Source organism: Delphinus delphis, chromosome 2 (assembly GCF_949987515.2).
Source record: "Delphinus delphis chromosome 2, mDelDel1.2, whole genome shotgun sequence".
NCBI classification, from domain to species: domain Eukaryota; kingdom Metazoa; phylum Chordata; class Mammalia; order Artiodactyla; family Delphinidae; genus Delphinus; species Delphinus delphis.
This window is the reverse complement of record NC_082684.1, coordinates 131,062,140-131,078,208: the sequence shown is the minus strand read 5'-3', so window position 1 is coordinate 131,078,208 and position 16,069 is coordinate 131,062,140. Positions and strand designations below refer to the sequence as shown.

General features: G+C 40.5%; 1 protein-coding gene across 1 annotated transcript in view; it reads left to right on the top strand.

Moving 5' to 3' along the window:
- Nucleotides 1-563: 563 nt before the first annotated feature.
- ARIH1 (ariadne RBR E3 ubiquitin protein ligase 1) overlaps nucleotides 564-16,069 on the top strand; it is a 120,918-nt gene continuing 105,412 nt past the window's right edge. Inside the window, exon 1 of the mRNA XM_060005657.1 lies at nucleotides 564-1,243. Coding sequence (XP_059861640.1) covers nucleotides 875-1,243 — 369 coding nt within the window. The 5' untranslated portion in view covers nucleotides 564-874. The remainder of the gene's footprint in view (nucleotides 1,244-16,069) is intronic.

The window sequence follows — 16,069 nt, the reverse complement described above, 5'->3', positions numbered from 1 at the left end:
TTAAAATGACGTCACTATAGGCGACTTAAAAATCACAGCACGTCTGTACGGAATCAAATGAATTACTCAAAACGAGGTTCACCTGCTACACAGTTTAGACGATCTGCATAAAACAGAATTCACTGAGTAGCCCAGGCAACAGGAATATTAGCTGAACAGCCGAGGTTTTCCTGAAATTACTCCAGGGCGGGCGGGAAGGGTCTCCCCGGCCCGGTGGGAAGGCAACCTTCCCCCACGGATTGCGCGAGGGGCTGGATCCCCATGGCCTGCGTCAAAAACCACCACCTGGGTGGTCCAGGTGCTCCCCCCCAGCCGTCCCCCTCGGTGACCAGGAGGCCACTGACTCCTCCAGTACACCGTCCGCTGGCGTCGGCCCAAAGAGCGACCGCAGCTGGAACCCAGCCGGCAATTCCCGCCGCGCCGCAGCGCGCCGCGCTCCCTGGGCCAGCCCAGGCCGTGGGGTCTCCCCGCACTCTACGCAGGGGCGGCGGGGCGGGGCGCGATTACGTCAAGAGCCGTGACGCGACGACGCAGCGCGGCGCGGTGACGCACGCCCCTTTGTTGGCTCAGTAGCAGTAGCAGCGGCCGTGGAGGTAGCGCTGGGGACTGTTTTCCTTCGGAGGCCAGAGCGGAGCCGCGTCTGACTGAGGCGGGCGGCAAGCGGCCCCCTCGCTCCCTCCCTCCCTCCTCCGCGCCCTCCCCGCCGCCGCCAGCCGCCTACCGCCGCGCCCGGGGAGGAGCCGCGGCCCGCGGGGCCGGAGCCAGGCCTGCGTCCGGACATCAGCCGGAGCCGGAGCGAGAGCCGGGGCCTCGGCGTCCCCGCCCTCTCCCCGCCTCAGGGGCCAGCGTCCGCCGGGCCCCCGCGCGTCGCGCCATGGACTCGGACGAGGGCTACAACTACGAGTTCGACGAGGACGAAGAGTGCAGTGAGGAGGACAGCGGCGCCGAGGAGGAGGAGGACGAGGACGACGACGAGCCGGACGATGATAACCTGGATCTGGGCGAGGTGGAGCTGGTGGAGCCCGGGCTGGGCGTCGGCGGGGAGCGGGACGGACTGCTGTGCGGGGAGACGGGCGGCGGCGGCGGCAGCGCTCTGGGGCCGGGCGGTGGTGGCGGTGGTGGCGGCGGCGGCGGCGGGCCGGGGCACGAGCAGGAGGAGGATTACCGCTACGAGGTGCTCACGGCCGAGCAGATTCTGCAACACATGGTGGAATGTATCCGGGAGGTCAACGAGGTCATCCAGGTGAGGGTGGCCCCGGCGTGGGCTGGACCGGGACGGACCCGGGAGCAGATTCGGGTGGTCCGCGCGGCCCCGAGGGGCAGGCCTGGGCCTGGTGCGCAGCCCAGCCCGGTGCCTCCCGGCCCTGTCTTCTCCGCTGTCTCTGCTGGGGATAGAGCAGACATTCGCCGGGTGTGGGGAGGTGCGCTGGGGGCGGTGCTTTCCAGGTCCTGCTATGGCGGAGGCCTCCGGCCGCCTAAGACTTCTCTTACGGGCAATTCCTGCCCGTCCCTGGGCCGGGTGTCCTTCCTCTGGCCCTAAGAGCGCCTATAGGGGCGGGGCGTAGGTGGGGTGGAGGAGAGCTGGAAGAACTGGGCCCTTAAGACGGTTTCCCCGGCCTTCAGCCTCACTTGAGAACTTTTGGAAGGGGTTAGAGTAGGCCTGAGAGCTGCTTGGTGTACGGTTGCCCCAAGTGGGCACCAGTTAATAAAGAAATGGATCTGCTTGGCAGTCTTAAGTGCCTACTTAAAGGTGGGGGAAGGGAACTATTTCTCGGAAGAGGTGCTGATGGGCCTTCTTTTCTGATGGTGAGGCTTCTGCTTGCCTCTTTTTAAGTCGTTGCTGTTCTTTTGGGTCCTGACTACTACTTTTTTCAGTTGTAGCATACTTGAAGCTGTTGGAATAGTTGCTGCAGCTTGCACACCCAGCCTTGCAGCTAAAACCACAGCAAAACGCAGTGTTATTGTGTAATATTGGACAGGACTCTGCTGTGAGTTAGCAAGTGGAGACTTTTTGCTTCTGGGCTCCTTTTCTCTGATAATTTGTATTTCGTGGTCAGTAAGTTGGGCTCGGTTTAAGTTGATAACCACATCTCATTTAATCTTCTCGTGGGTCAGATTTTGCGTTTTTGAGCTTTAGGAAATCAAAGGTTTACATTTATTTGGAGAAAACAATTATGAGGGGTCAGGGGTATGACTGAAGAATAAAAATGGAGTCTTGATTCAGTGCAACTCTTAGAAAACACTAGTTACATGGAATGAAACTGTATATGTGAGCAGCAGGTTACTGTTGCCTTCTGGTATGTCATTTTTTTCCCCCTTAAAATTGGTTGGCCAATATTCACTGGCAAATTAGCAGTATGTCACTGCCTACTTGTTGAGTTTAAATGATTAATAGATTTTTACAGTACTGTTTAGTAAGCGACACTTTCTTTTGGAAGTGGAACCATCTATTTAGGCCTATTTGAAGAGAGTGGTTTGAATAATAGTAAAAAAAAAAATCTGAAAATCTAGTGCTATTACTAAAGAGTGGAAATCTCAAATTTTCTATAGACGATGTAGTTTGAGGAGGAGATTGAAGGGTTGTAGAAGAAAGATAAGTTTTACTGCTCTTTCTGATCCTAAAAATATGACAGTTGAGTTCTTAGGTCGCTAAATTGAGAAATTTTTTTTTTTTGAGGAAACTGAATTTACAGTGAAACCCTGAATTCTCTTTTCATTTATTTATGATATAAAGTATATAGTAAACCTGTATAAAATCTGATGTTTTCAAACTTTGTAGCTAGCTTATTGGCATTTTAATTAGCTTTAAAAATTAATGGATATTTATTATTTAACTTTTTAACTTATAGTCTGTTTCATGTAGGTAAATCTCATCCAGCTTTTTCAGCTCTTAGGTGTGTCCTTAATCACTGAGGCCAAACCTTACAAGTTCTTTATGTTGCTTCTGGAACAGAGATGTAGCTAATGCATGTGACATCATTTTTTCTTTGTTAGTTTAGGGGAAAAGGAATAAAAGTGGATGAACTGAACTAAGGAGACCTACAAAATACTAGGGATTTTTTTAGGTGTCCTACTTTAATCATGTTTTCATGCTGGATTTTTGATACAACTTTTTTTCCTAGTTTACTTCATGTTAAGCATGCCCTTAAGTAGGATTGCTGAAATAAGTATCTTTCCTTTGTTAAAAGTTCATATTTAGAAACATCAGTAAATCAAAGGATAGGATTTATCCCAGACCGTTTTTTCTCCAAATGGTATACACTAGGCAAATGGTACACTAAACTAGGCTTTGGTTATGTTATAGGTTATTTATGTTAATAGATTTAAACTTAAAAAGTTACACAGGTAACACATTACCTTGTAAGAAAAAACTGATGCTGTAAGGAGCAAAAAAAGACAAAAGAATTATTTTGCTTGCCACTGGGAGAGATACATCAGAATTTGAACTGTAGTAATTGTTCCAGACCTGTGGATACATTGTACATATTTTTTAAAAAATAATAACACAGTCAAACTTTGTGTTCTCTTTATGTTTTCAGTAGAAAAAAGCAGGTTACAAAAACAGGAGTGTCAATTTTCTCCTGTCAATAAGTAATTATTTTTCAAGCGCTTACACAATTACATATCTAAACTGATTTATTTAATCAATCTGTTATTATTGGTCTTCCTTTTTATTGTCCAGTTTCCATTTTTTATAAACCCCATTGGGACTATGCTTATAGATATATCTTTGAATGTTTTATTTTCTTAGGATAAACTGAATTGCTGAGTCAAAGAATTTGCTTATTTTCAACCATTTGATACATATTACCACATTGCTTTCAGAAAGGTTATCATTTTTTAAATTTGCTTTTTTATTATTTTTAAACTGATGAGGTTGAACTTTTAATGTGTTTATTGGGCACTGGTATTTCTTTCACAAATTGCCCTTTGCTTTTGCTCACTTTACCCCCTTTTGGGATGTTTATCTTTTATTGATTTATAAGTCCTGTTTATATTCATAGAGCCTTTAAGTTTTTCAATTAAAACTAACGTTGGTTTAATATGACAGTAAGTTTTAAGTAAGTTTAAAAACCATTGTTTTATTTAGTTCACATCAGGGAGCTTACTGTTAATTCTAGAAAATTTAAATCCCCTTCTTCCCAGTGCTACTTTTGAATCAGTTATGTTAGTGGATTTGAAAATAAATGTGCAGGAGAAAAAGATTGAATGTAAAAAGGATGCCAAGTTAATTTAATCTTTCCTGGGGGAATTTGATTCCTTTTTTGGGCAACAACAGATTAATACTGTTATTTGTAGGTACCTGTGGGTTAGTTATAGTCTTCAATCAAGTAAGTTAACACTTTTTCTTTTAGAAAGCTCTTGGTTTTCTGGCTTTCTGTAACTCTTGTTATAGTTTGTCTAATTTGTTCTTGTTTTATTAAAACTCTTTGTGGCTACTTAGCTTACCTTTTGAACTTTTAAGAAAAGATCAGGGATGTTCTTTAACGTATAGTAATGATAGAGAAGTGCTTAAAGCCCCTAATTTACCTAGCTACATTTACTTAACTAGTATTGTTCATATTAAAGTGGTTAATAATAATACAGTGGTTATCTAACGTAATTGCCTAAATGTCTAAGTAATTTATTAAACTAACACTACAGAACTCTGCAGTTGAGGGATGTTTAAACTTGCTCTTTTGTGTTTCCACAGCAATCTTTAGAAGATGTTGGTTGTACCTTGTGTCTGTGCTGGTCACTCTAGAGGACGTGGTTCTTGCCTAAGAAGCATATGGAGGTGGGGGAACATAGAGGTCCTTGGGCTCCATTCCCAAAGATTGTTATCCATTAGTCAGGTCTGAATTGGAGCCTAAGCATCTCTATATTTTTAGCCACTCTAGTGATAGTTCCGAACCACTGGAATAGTCATAGTTCATCCAGTGTCATGATTTTGACTCACTCAGGGAGAATGAGTAGAGTGAGAAGGTCAAGTAACCCTTAGGAATACCACGTTTAAAGGGTGTGCTGAGGAAGAGGCGCGTGGGACTGTTGGATGTGAGTGGTCAGAGAGGAGGCATAAAGAGAAGTGGGTGGGCATCTTCCTATTATTTATTATTCTAAATAACCTGTTTTAAAGACAACAGAAATATGTAATCTTTATGAGGGAAATTTTCTGTTGGCTGTTGATTTGAAATCTTTATTATTTCACCCATTTATTTAATTAAAACATTTAATTAAAGAGCTTCTAAGGTGAGGTTTCATGCATAAATTAGAGACAGTATAGTCCAGTGTATTGTGTAGTGGTACAGGAGTCAGTTCTAGCCACTGCTTTTCCTGACTGGCAAGTTAATTTACATCTCAGAACCTTCAGTTTTTGTTTTCCTTTGCCTGATTTTTTGGATCTGGGAAGTTAAAACAGGAGTGATGAACTAATAATGGATTGGTCTTTTTTACATTAATGCTTTGTTTTTCTAACATCCTTTAAAAACCTCAGTGAGTTGGAGGTGCTCATTGTTTCCAAGAAATTGAATTCAAGTGGTTGTATCAAGATGAATTTAAATTGGTTAACTTTTAGGGTGGGGAGAGGGGAAGTAGTGTGTGTGTGTGTGTGTGTGTGTGTGTGTGTGTGTGTGTGTGTGTGTGTGTGTGTGTGTGTGTGTGTGTGTGTGTGTGTGTGTGTGTTTGAAGCTATTAAGGTGTTTGGTGTGGTTTATTCCTCTTGAACTTTTATCTTTTCCCAGCTGATCTCCTTGAGCTATAGGCTTTAAATTACATTAATTCTTTTTGAATCTCTTATGGCATTAGTCCTATGAATCAGAAACTGAGGGGGTGGGCTCTGGCAGAGTCTCTCTTTTTTTTTTTTATTTCCCTCGCGGTAGGCAGGCCTCTCGCTGTTGTGGCCTCTCCCATTGCGGAGCACAGGCTCCAGATGCGCAGGCTCAGTGGCCATGGCTCACGGGCCCATGCGCTCCGCGGCATGTGGGATCTTCCCGGACTGGGGCACGAACCTGTGTCCCCTGCATCGGCAGGCGGACTCTCAACCACTGCGCCACTAGGGAAACCCTGGCAGTCTCTTTTAACAAGCATTCCAGGTGATGCTGATGCAAGCTAAAGTTTGAGAACCACTGGTCTAGTTGAAATTTAACAGCAGTGTTTCTCCATTGTAATGACTAGTGATAAATTACTAGAGAGTGGGTTAATGAGGGAAGGCAGATTGTTTAAGAAACTAATAAAAGGAAAATTTCAAGAGCCTGCACACCACTTACTAGGCTAATCATGGAGGGGATTTGTTATCATTACTGTAATCCTTCAGATTAGGGTGGTCTTTACTCAGTTATTGCAAACATGCAAGCCAAACTAGTGACATTTCACATTCTAGGTCGGAACACTTGGGTTTTCTTCCACCCTTCTTCACCCCCTGGGTTTTTGTTTTTGTTTTTGTTTTTTAAACAAAAATAGTTGAGAGAGTTTCTTTAGTTGATACATTGGAAGGGATGTAAGGTCTTGGATACTGTAAATGCAACTGCTCAATACTGTATAACATGTTGAAGAAAATATGAGACTTATTCTCAAGGAGTTCATGGTCTCTGAATTTAGACACTCAAAGCTATTAGGTCAGTGCTAAATGGATAGTAATAGGTGTTCATGGAAGAGAGATCTATGGGTGTTATCTGGAAGATGTCTAGGATTTAGATGGATAGAACAGACGGATAGGAAGCCCTTCTAAGAAATTGAAGTAAGAATGAGGAAAGTGTGTCCCGGTGATGGTGAAGTCAGCTCAGGTAAAACAGAGTTTGTTAGTTATGGGTGATACTGTTGTAGAAGCTGGGAGGTTTGATACTATGAACAAAGGTAGGCAGAAGTCACCAGGTTAGATTACTTTCTTCTGGATTTGACCTGTGGCAGCTGTATGTATTAGTTATCTTTAGCCCTATATTTCTACCAAAACTTAGTGGCTTAAAAACAACAAACATTTATTATCTCACATTTTCTGTGGACCACGATTCTGGCTTCACCTTAGTTGGGTGCCTCGTCTCAGGGTCCCTTATAAGGCTGCAACCAACATATCAGCTAGATTGCAGTTATCAAGATTTGACTAGGGGAAGATCCCCTTCGAGGCTCACTCGTGTGGCTGTTGGGCAGGCCTCAGATTTTTCACTGGCTGTTTTTTGGCCAGTTCCTGACATGTGGGCTTCTCCAGAAAGTGGCCTACAACACAGTAGCTTCTTTCCCGTGGGGCGGGTGCCGGGAGGGGTGTGTGTGATAGAGAGCCCCCAAGATGGAAGCCACAGTCTTTTATAACTTCATCTCAGAAGTGACATCCCATCCCTTCGCCATATTCTACTTGTTTTGAGTGAGTAAGTCCAGCTCACACTCAAGAGGAAGGGATTACACGGAAGTAGGAAGACGAGGAGGTGGATCCTGGGGGCCATTTTACAGGCTACCTACCATGATATATATAATCTGGCTCAGTCAAGAGGTGAATGAGAACTACTGTATAATGTTTATCCAATCAATTTATATACAAATGGGAGGGTATTACATTAATTTGGATTTTTTAGTTTTGAATAACCATAAATTATTTGTTTGGCTTTGCAAAGTATTATATCTTTAAATGATAAACATTCCTAATTACCTTTCAATGGCTGAGATTGAAAGAATAATTTGCAGCTTCTTAGATTTGGCAGGAATCTGAGATTCTCCAGTCGTTTGTTTGTTTGTTTTTAACTTTAGCTACATAGTGGAATCACCTGGGAATTTTCATCACATTTTAAATTTTGAGATAATTGTAGAGTCACATGCAGGTGCAAGAAATAATGCAGAGAGATGCCGTATACCCTTTTTACTGATTTTTCTACAGTGGTAACATCTTGCAGATCTGTAGTATAATATAATCAGTATATTGACATCGATGCAGTCTACTCATTTTATTCAGATTTCTTTACTTGAGGATTTAAAAAAATGCTGGCACTCATAACCCAAGACTAAGCAAATGGGCCTCTGGGAGTTTGCACCAGGCATTGTCATTAAACAGAAGTTTTCCCTGGTTTATTTTAATGTACAACTAGGGTTGAAAGCCCCTGTTGTTGTCCAGTGTCTCTAATAATCCTCTCTCTTTAACATTCCGGTCTGCTTAACTATGAGTAAATGACAGATATTTTGTGATGTAGCTCATTCTAAGTTTAACTCTTGATTTAGGGGAAAAAAATGGAATTAGAATCTGTTTCCATTTTAACTTTGACCTGTTGTTCCTAGGGTGGCCCTTTGGATGAAGATTTTTATTGTTGTTTTCTTAACAATTATTGTTTGGAAGCATGAAGGAAAAACTTTTCTTCTTGAAGTTAGTCAATCCCCTTTTCTTTGTTCCTTTTATGACAGTGAACCAGTATCTTTGAATATGTAGGTTGCCTACTTCTCTGTTTTTCCATTAGACACTTTTCATAGGTATAGAATCACAGGCCCATAACTTTGTTAAGATCTTTCTTTCTAAATAAATAAATAAATTTATTTATTTAGGCTGCGTTGGGTCTTTGTTGCTGCGCTTGGGCTTTCTCTAGTTGGCGGCGAGCGGGGGCTACTCTTCCTTGCGGTGTGCGGGCTTCTCATTGTGGTGGCTTCTCTTGTTGCGAAGCATGGGCTCTAGGTGTGAGGTATTCAGTAGTTGTGGCACGCAGACTCAGTTGTTGTGGCTCGCAGGTTCTGGAGCGCGCCGGCTGAGTAATTGTGGCGCATGGGCTTAGTTGCTCTGCGACATGTGGGATCTTCCCGGACTAGGGCTTGAACCCATGTCCCCTGCATTGGCAGGTGGATTCTTAACCACTGCACCACCTGGGAAGTCCCCTTTGCTAAGATCTTGACTATCTTGACACACTGTGTTACTATGTACCTTTACAAATAGCTTAATTATTCCCATTAAATGATGGGATAAATGGAAGAATGAGTAGTTAGGCTGACATTTGATGATCACTTACTAGGTGAGAGAATAATCTGTAATCCGAGGCTGCTTCTAACCTGGGATGACTGGATCCTTTGGAGTCCATGGAGATAGTAGTGGCAGTCCTTGCCTTATTTTATTTTCAGTGTTTAAAAAAGCCTACTGTATTTAAAACAAAGCAAATCGAAACTGCCCAAGCTAATTAAAATGCGGACCAGTGTTAGACCTTCAATTCCAAAAGAATGGCACATTTTATAGAATCAGTAGATTTCTACAATCGTGTAATTTAAGTTTCTTCCTAAATTTTAGCTTCTTCCTAAATTTTTATTCACCCAGTGATAGGTAGTCATCTGGCTTGATCTTGCATAATATTTCTTGATGTATCTTGGTGCCTAGTAGATACCCAGTTGGTATTTGAATTAAATTAATGGGTAGTTTGGTATCTTAGAGGCAGTTTTAAAAGGTCTTATTGAGCTAGCAGCTGCTCTGGCAGATTAACTTTCAGAGCCCTACTTTTTTTCGTTTTTAAAAATGAGAATGCTAGTATTAAGGCCAAATACTGCATTGGGAGTTTTTTCGTGTAGTTTTTTTTCCTGTAATGTAAACTTGCTGAATAGCATTTTTCCTTTTTCCTATGTTCCATTTAGAAGAAGTGTCACAGTGACCTGACACTTAATACATTTTGGCAAAAACTACAGCAGATAATGAAGTATTAGGTAACATTTCCTTATTACTAAGACATTTGTTTAGACAATGCTAAGAATAGGTATAATCTCAGACACTTCTCCCCAGGCTTGCTTTGCTATCTCCTTTGAAACTGTCATACTTCTAATTCAAATATTAAATGATTTCAATTACTTGGTAATATATATCCTTTCTCAATCACAGTTGTACGTTTTTTAGGGGTTAAGTATAAGCTAGAGACTGAAGTATTTTCTGATTCTCTTAGCAAGTGTTTATAAGTAAAAACCTCTAATATGGACACATTGAAACTTGTGACATTTTGGATAGATATTTCTCTGAAACCCATTTGAAACCCAAATTTATTGCCTTCTCTCCTTAAGGCTGTTCTTCCTTCGATTGACTTGCTAGTTAACCATTCTTGGAATTTGAAAGTCATCATTGATTTTTCTTTTGCCCTGCATTTCCCATATCTAATTAGCCCTGATCAAGTTATCTCTGAAATTTATGTTATTCCTCTCCTTTTTACTAACTAAGCCTAATCTAAGGCCTTTTTTTTTTTTGTCTCCCCATGCGGCTTGTGGGACCTTAGTTCCCCAACCAGGGATTGAACCCCTGGGCCAAGGCATTGAAATCCAGGAGTCCTAACTACTGGACTACCAGGAAACTCCCTAGGGCCTCTTTTTATTTTGCCTTTTTGTCCCTGGGCTTCCAGTCTGTCTGTCATTACTACCAAATACAAATATACTAGTCATTTTCCTGCTTAAAAAAAAGAGAGACTTCATTGTCCTCCCTGCTGCCACACACATTTCCTATTATACATCTGGTCTAGATTCTTTAATACGGTGTTCATGGCTTCCCCATCTTGATTTCAGCTAATTTTTTCACTCTTCTGTTGTTCCCGATTCTCCCACAACCCCAACTGCACTACTTATAATTTCTTAATATGTAATACACATTTATGTTTTACTGTTTTTGCTCATGCTGGTCCCTCTTCTTGTGATGCTCTTTCTCTTTTTAACTGCCTGATATAGTCCTACTCATACTCTGCTCAGATATGACGTATCTCTTACCAGGTCCCTCTTCTCTACCATCACTGCTTTCTTACCTGTGTTTGCATAGCACCTTGTAAGGATGTTTGGTGTGGCCTACATGAGGCTGTAATATAGCTATCCCAATACCTAAGTCACTAGCTAGCTATGAGGGTTTTGAGGGTGAGAGCTGAGTTTTCATCCATAGCATATGTCACACTAACAGTCTGTGACATAGTAGAAACTCAGTGAATACATACTGCAGTTTGTCCTTTTAGCAAATGCTTGCTTCTTTGGTTTCCTTATCTGTAAACCAAAGGGAGCCAGACACGATTTTCTTCTGGCACTAATAAATTATTTTATGATTTCTAGATAACACCACAGTAATAGTGTAAGAAGATGGCAAGAAAAAAAGTGTTTAAATTCCGGGAGGGCAAGCTTTTTAAGGCCTCTGAATATATAGCAACTGTTTTAGATTAAACTTTATTATTTGCATATAGTTCCCTGGCACTTTATATGAACTGAGAGTTATGTTAAAACACCTGAGTCCTTCTAATACAGTAGTTCTCAAAGTATGGCCCATAAGAGGAAAACTTTTTAAGACATTACTTGCCTTTTATAATGTGCTGGGATTTGTACTGATGGTGCAGAAGCAGTGGGTGGGTAAAACCATGGGAACCTTAGCACAGGTCAAATCAGTGGCACCAACTATACCAGTAGTCATTTTCTTTTTCACTGCCATACACTCAGTAAAATTGTCGGTTTCACTTATTGTCCTGGGTGAAGCAGTAAAAATTATTAGTGTTATATCTTATCCCTTAAGTACACACATTTTCTTAATAGCTTATATGGCAAAATTGGTGGTATGCCTAAAGCACTTCTGCATACTAAAGTACAGAGGTTGTCTTGAAGAAAAACATTTGTGCATTTGATTTGTGAGCTGAACAAGCTGCCTCTTTTTACTTGAAAAAATGGCTGGCAAACTGGTTATTCAGACAAATGTTTGTAAATGTTTCTTCAAAATGAATGAAATACACCTGTTATTTTAAGAAAAACTGCTTACAGTATTTGTTGCCAATGATAAAATATTTAGTTTTTAAGTGAAAATTAGAATTTTGGAAAACTTACATCTGCCATTGTGAGGCTGAGAGCTTCCTGATGAAATACTGTATAATATGTCAGCATTTAGAAGATCTGCTTAACATAATGAACCAGTATTTTCCAAATGACCAATTTTCCAGTGATACCAATTGTGATATTTCACAATCATGCATTGGTAAATGATCCATTCAGAGTTCAAGATTGGATTTTAATATAGCAAGAATAAGAAAAGTTCTCTGATATGGTTTCAGATTCTATTTTACAACTAGCCTTTAAGAAATGACCACTTTTTGAGTTTTGGTGTAATATCAAAAGGAATATCCGTACTTATCTGAAAAGGCTATAAAAGTTCTGCTTTTTCCAACTACATATCTTTGAGAGGCTACATTTTCTTTATTCTTTAAACAAAACAACATACTTAAGGATTGAATACAGAAGCAGATATGAGAATCTGTTTTCTGTTTAGCCAGATATTAAAGAGACTTTAAAATAGTGCATTTTTTTCACTTGTTTTAGAACATATTTTCATAAAAATGATTTTTGTATTAACATATAATGGGGTTTATTACTGTTACTTTTTGATGAATTAATACGTATTTTAAAAATTCTGTTTTGATATCTAACATCATAAATATTGATAGTTACAATTCGCATAAGCAAAACTCTTTGGCACCTTCAGTAATTTTTAAGATGAAGAGGGGTTCTGAGACCAAACAGGTTGAGAATCACTGCTCTGATATTCTGAAATATTTCTGAATCACTAAGGAAGCATAGTATTGGCGTGCAAACAGGAGATATGACTAACCACGTTATATGAGTTTACTGTAAATTAGCAATGGGTTATATATGACAAGTTAGGAATTACTGCTGATTAGGAATTACTACTGATAATTCAGAAACATTTATATATAAGCTATGTTAGATGCTGTGGGGGATATTAACAGAAATATTAGAAATGTGACTCATGAGGTATTACTAGTTTGGGAAAGATGTTTGGAAATAGAATGAGATGCTTAATATTTCAAGGAGGAGCTCTCAGAGATACCACCTGACATATTCCATTTGTTAATCTGTTTATATTCTGACTTCTTACATTTCAATGAAAGCTGTATGAGAGCAGTGACTTTGTTTTATTCATTGCTGTAGTCGCAGTGCCCAGAACAGTACCTGACACATAGTAGGCTCTTAGTAAACATTTTTTGTGTAAATATTTTAATCTCACCCCTGTCCTTGAAGAATATTTTGCTATGTTTGTAATTTTAGGTTGGTAGTAGTTTTCTTTCAGCACTTTAAAGATTCCATTGTTTCCTGGCTTCCATTGTTTGCAGTAGGAGGAAGCTAAGGAATCTTTAATCTGGATGTTTGTAACATTTTTTACTTTGTGTCTAGTTGTGGTTTTCTTTGTGTTTATCTTGCTTTGTGTTTTCAGATCCTTTTGAATCTGTGATGTCTTAAGAGTTTTGGAAATTCTCAGTTCTGCCTTTATCCCCTTTCCTTCTGAGAGTCCAGTTACACATACATTAGAGGTTTTGTTATTTTCCGTATGTGTCCAATGCTCTTTTGTGCATCTTACATCCTTTTTTCTCTGTGCTTCAGTTTGGATGATTTCCATTGATTTATCATCTGGGTCTCTAAATCTGTCTTCTCCTTTGTCTGATTTACTATTAAACACCCCTCAATTAATTATTAATTTCAGATACTATATTCTAGAGTTTCCATTTGATTCTTTTTTTATAGATGCTAATTTTCTGGTGATTTCTTCTTTTTCATCTCTTTTCCATCTTTTGTTCTATTTTCTCCAGCATATTAAGAGTTTATTCCTAAAAGTTTTGTCAGCTAACTCCAATATCTGAATTATCTGTTAGTCTTTTCATATTATCTTTATTTTCCTCCCAGTTTTCAGTCAGGTGTTCCTGTCAGTTGACATACTTTGATTGCATGCTGAACACTGTATATAAACTATTTAGAGATTCTGGATGATGATGGATTCCTCCAGAGAGGATTTTTATTTTTCCTTCTGCTTGACAGTGAGAGTGATGAATGGTTGCCTTAATTCAATAAGGCTGAGTTCTAGCCCTGTTCAGTTTCAGTTTATCTCTTATCTGCCATTGGCCTTTTAGAGTCTTCAACTAAGAACCTGGTGTTTTCCTCAGCAGTCCCTCCCCTAGTGGGTCCCAAACTTTAATCATTGCCCCTCTGCCTTTCAGAGGTTTTAGATTTTTAGTCTCGGCCCTGTGCAATCCCAGGATTCAGTAAATGCCCTGGGTGGAAGACCAAGTGTTCCTCCATTCATTGAGACATCCCTTCAAGTCTCAGTGTTAGTTTCCTTTTGTTGTTGTAATAAATTAACACAAAGTTAGTGACTTAAAACAACAGAAATTCATTATTTTACAGTTGAGAAAGTCAAGTTCAAAGTGAGTCTCACTGGGCTAAAATCAAGGAGTTGGCAGGCTGTGTTCCTTCTCGAGGCTCTAGAGGAGAATCTGTTCCCTTGCCTTTTTCTCTTCTACAGGCTGCCTGCATTCCTTGAACTAGAATTCCAGCTAGAAAGTATGACATTTTAAAGATTGCAGTAAGGAATATCTTAGATTTGGGAAAATAACAGAATGGGGGAAAAAAAGATCAAATTTACTCATTTTTATGTAAGGGGAGACTCACAAACCATAGACAAAAGTGGTAATGATAGCTGATATTTATAAAACATGCTAGGGTGTCTTCACGTGTATTCGTTACAAAATCCCAAGAAAATAGCATTATCTCCATTATATCGATAAGTAAATTGAAGTTAGGGAAGCTGAGAAATGGGTTTATCAGGGAAGCTCAGGAGTTTCTCTGTTAGAGACTGGTGGAGGTCATTGGAACTGGGTCTTTTTTTTTTTAAATTTATTTATTTTCGGCTGCATTGTGTCTTCGTTGCTGTGCAGGGGCTTTCTCGTTGCGGCGGGCTACTCTTCACTGCGGTGCATGGGCTTCTCATCGCGGTGGTTTCTCTTGTTGCAGAGCACAGGCTCTAGGCACGTGGGCTCAGTAGTTGTGGCTTTGCAGGCTCAGTAGTTGTGGCGCACGGGCTTAGTTGCTCTGTGGCATGTGGCATCTTCCCAGGCCAGGGATCAAACCCTTGTCCCCTGCATCGGCAGGCGGATTCTTAACCACTGCGCCACTAGGAAAGTCCTGAAACTGGGGCTTTTTGACTTTTAAAATAGAAGTTTTTTCTGCTGTACCAAACTTTTTCAGATTTTAGTTGGACCTTTTGACTGAGCCAAATTCTCGTACTTAGGTTTTCTTTGTATTTGTATACTGAAAGCTTTACAGTCCTAAAAGAATCTTTCATTTTAGCTAATTGACTGATTTTAAATGAGTCTCTTGTATTAGTTATCTATTGCTATATAAAAAATTACCCTAACACTTAGTGGTTTAAAACAGCAAACATTTACTGTATTATAGTCTTGAGTGGTTTAGCTGGGTAATTCTGGGTCAGGGTCTCTGATGAGGTTGTAGTCATCCTGTCAGCAGAGGATGCATTTATCTGAAGGCTTGGTTTGTGCTGAAGAACTGCTTTCAGGATGTACAAAGATGAGTGGAGAACATTCCTTCCTGTCTAGGGTTCCTAGTCTAGGAAGGGCAGACATGTAAATAAATCCTTGATTATAAAGTCAATAACTCAGGACCTATCATGCCCACTTTTATCCACATGTAGACTGATCTCAATTATATCCTGTTTCTTGACTTGCCCTGGCCTGGTTTTCATAGTTGAGTATCTTAGTGTACTGCCATTACCCAGAAATCCCACACCTACCAGTTTGTCTTTGAGGTGTTATTTTTACATCAGGTCAACCCTGACATGTTTCACGTTTGTTGTGGTTTGACCCCTCTTTGCTGCTTGGTTAAGGAAAGCCCTGCCTTGCAAAGAAGAGACTAGTTGGTGTTTAGGAAAGAAGGAAAGTAGTCCTTTGTGTGGATAAGTAGAGTCTTGTTAGAAGCTATTAGAAGTTATTGGAAGGGTCTCATTAGCAAAATCAGAAAAATTGAAAGAATGTGAAAAGGGTGATATTGATGGAAAATGGGGCCTTGTGAGTGTAGTGTGGTCGCCACAGATTTTTCAGGAAATGCTGAATGTCTCCTTTTTTTTCCTGAGTGGTCATCCTGTTCAATTTATGACAGTGTCAGAAATGTTCATACTTGGTCTAAGTTTATGGCCTGAGAAAGTATACCAGATCTTTACCAATCATGATAAGCAGTAGGAATGGGACAGGAAATGGTGCTTATGAGGAACCTACTAAGCCTAGGGATTCTGAGCCTAGGACGTTCCAGTAACTAGGTTACCAGAGGATGCAGATTAGGA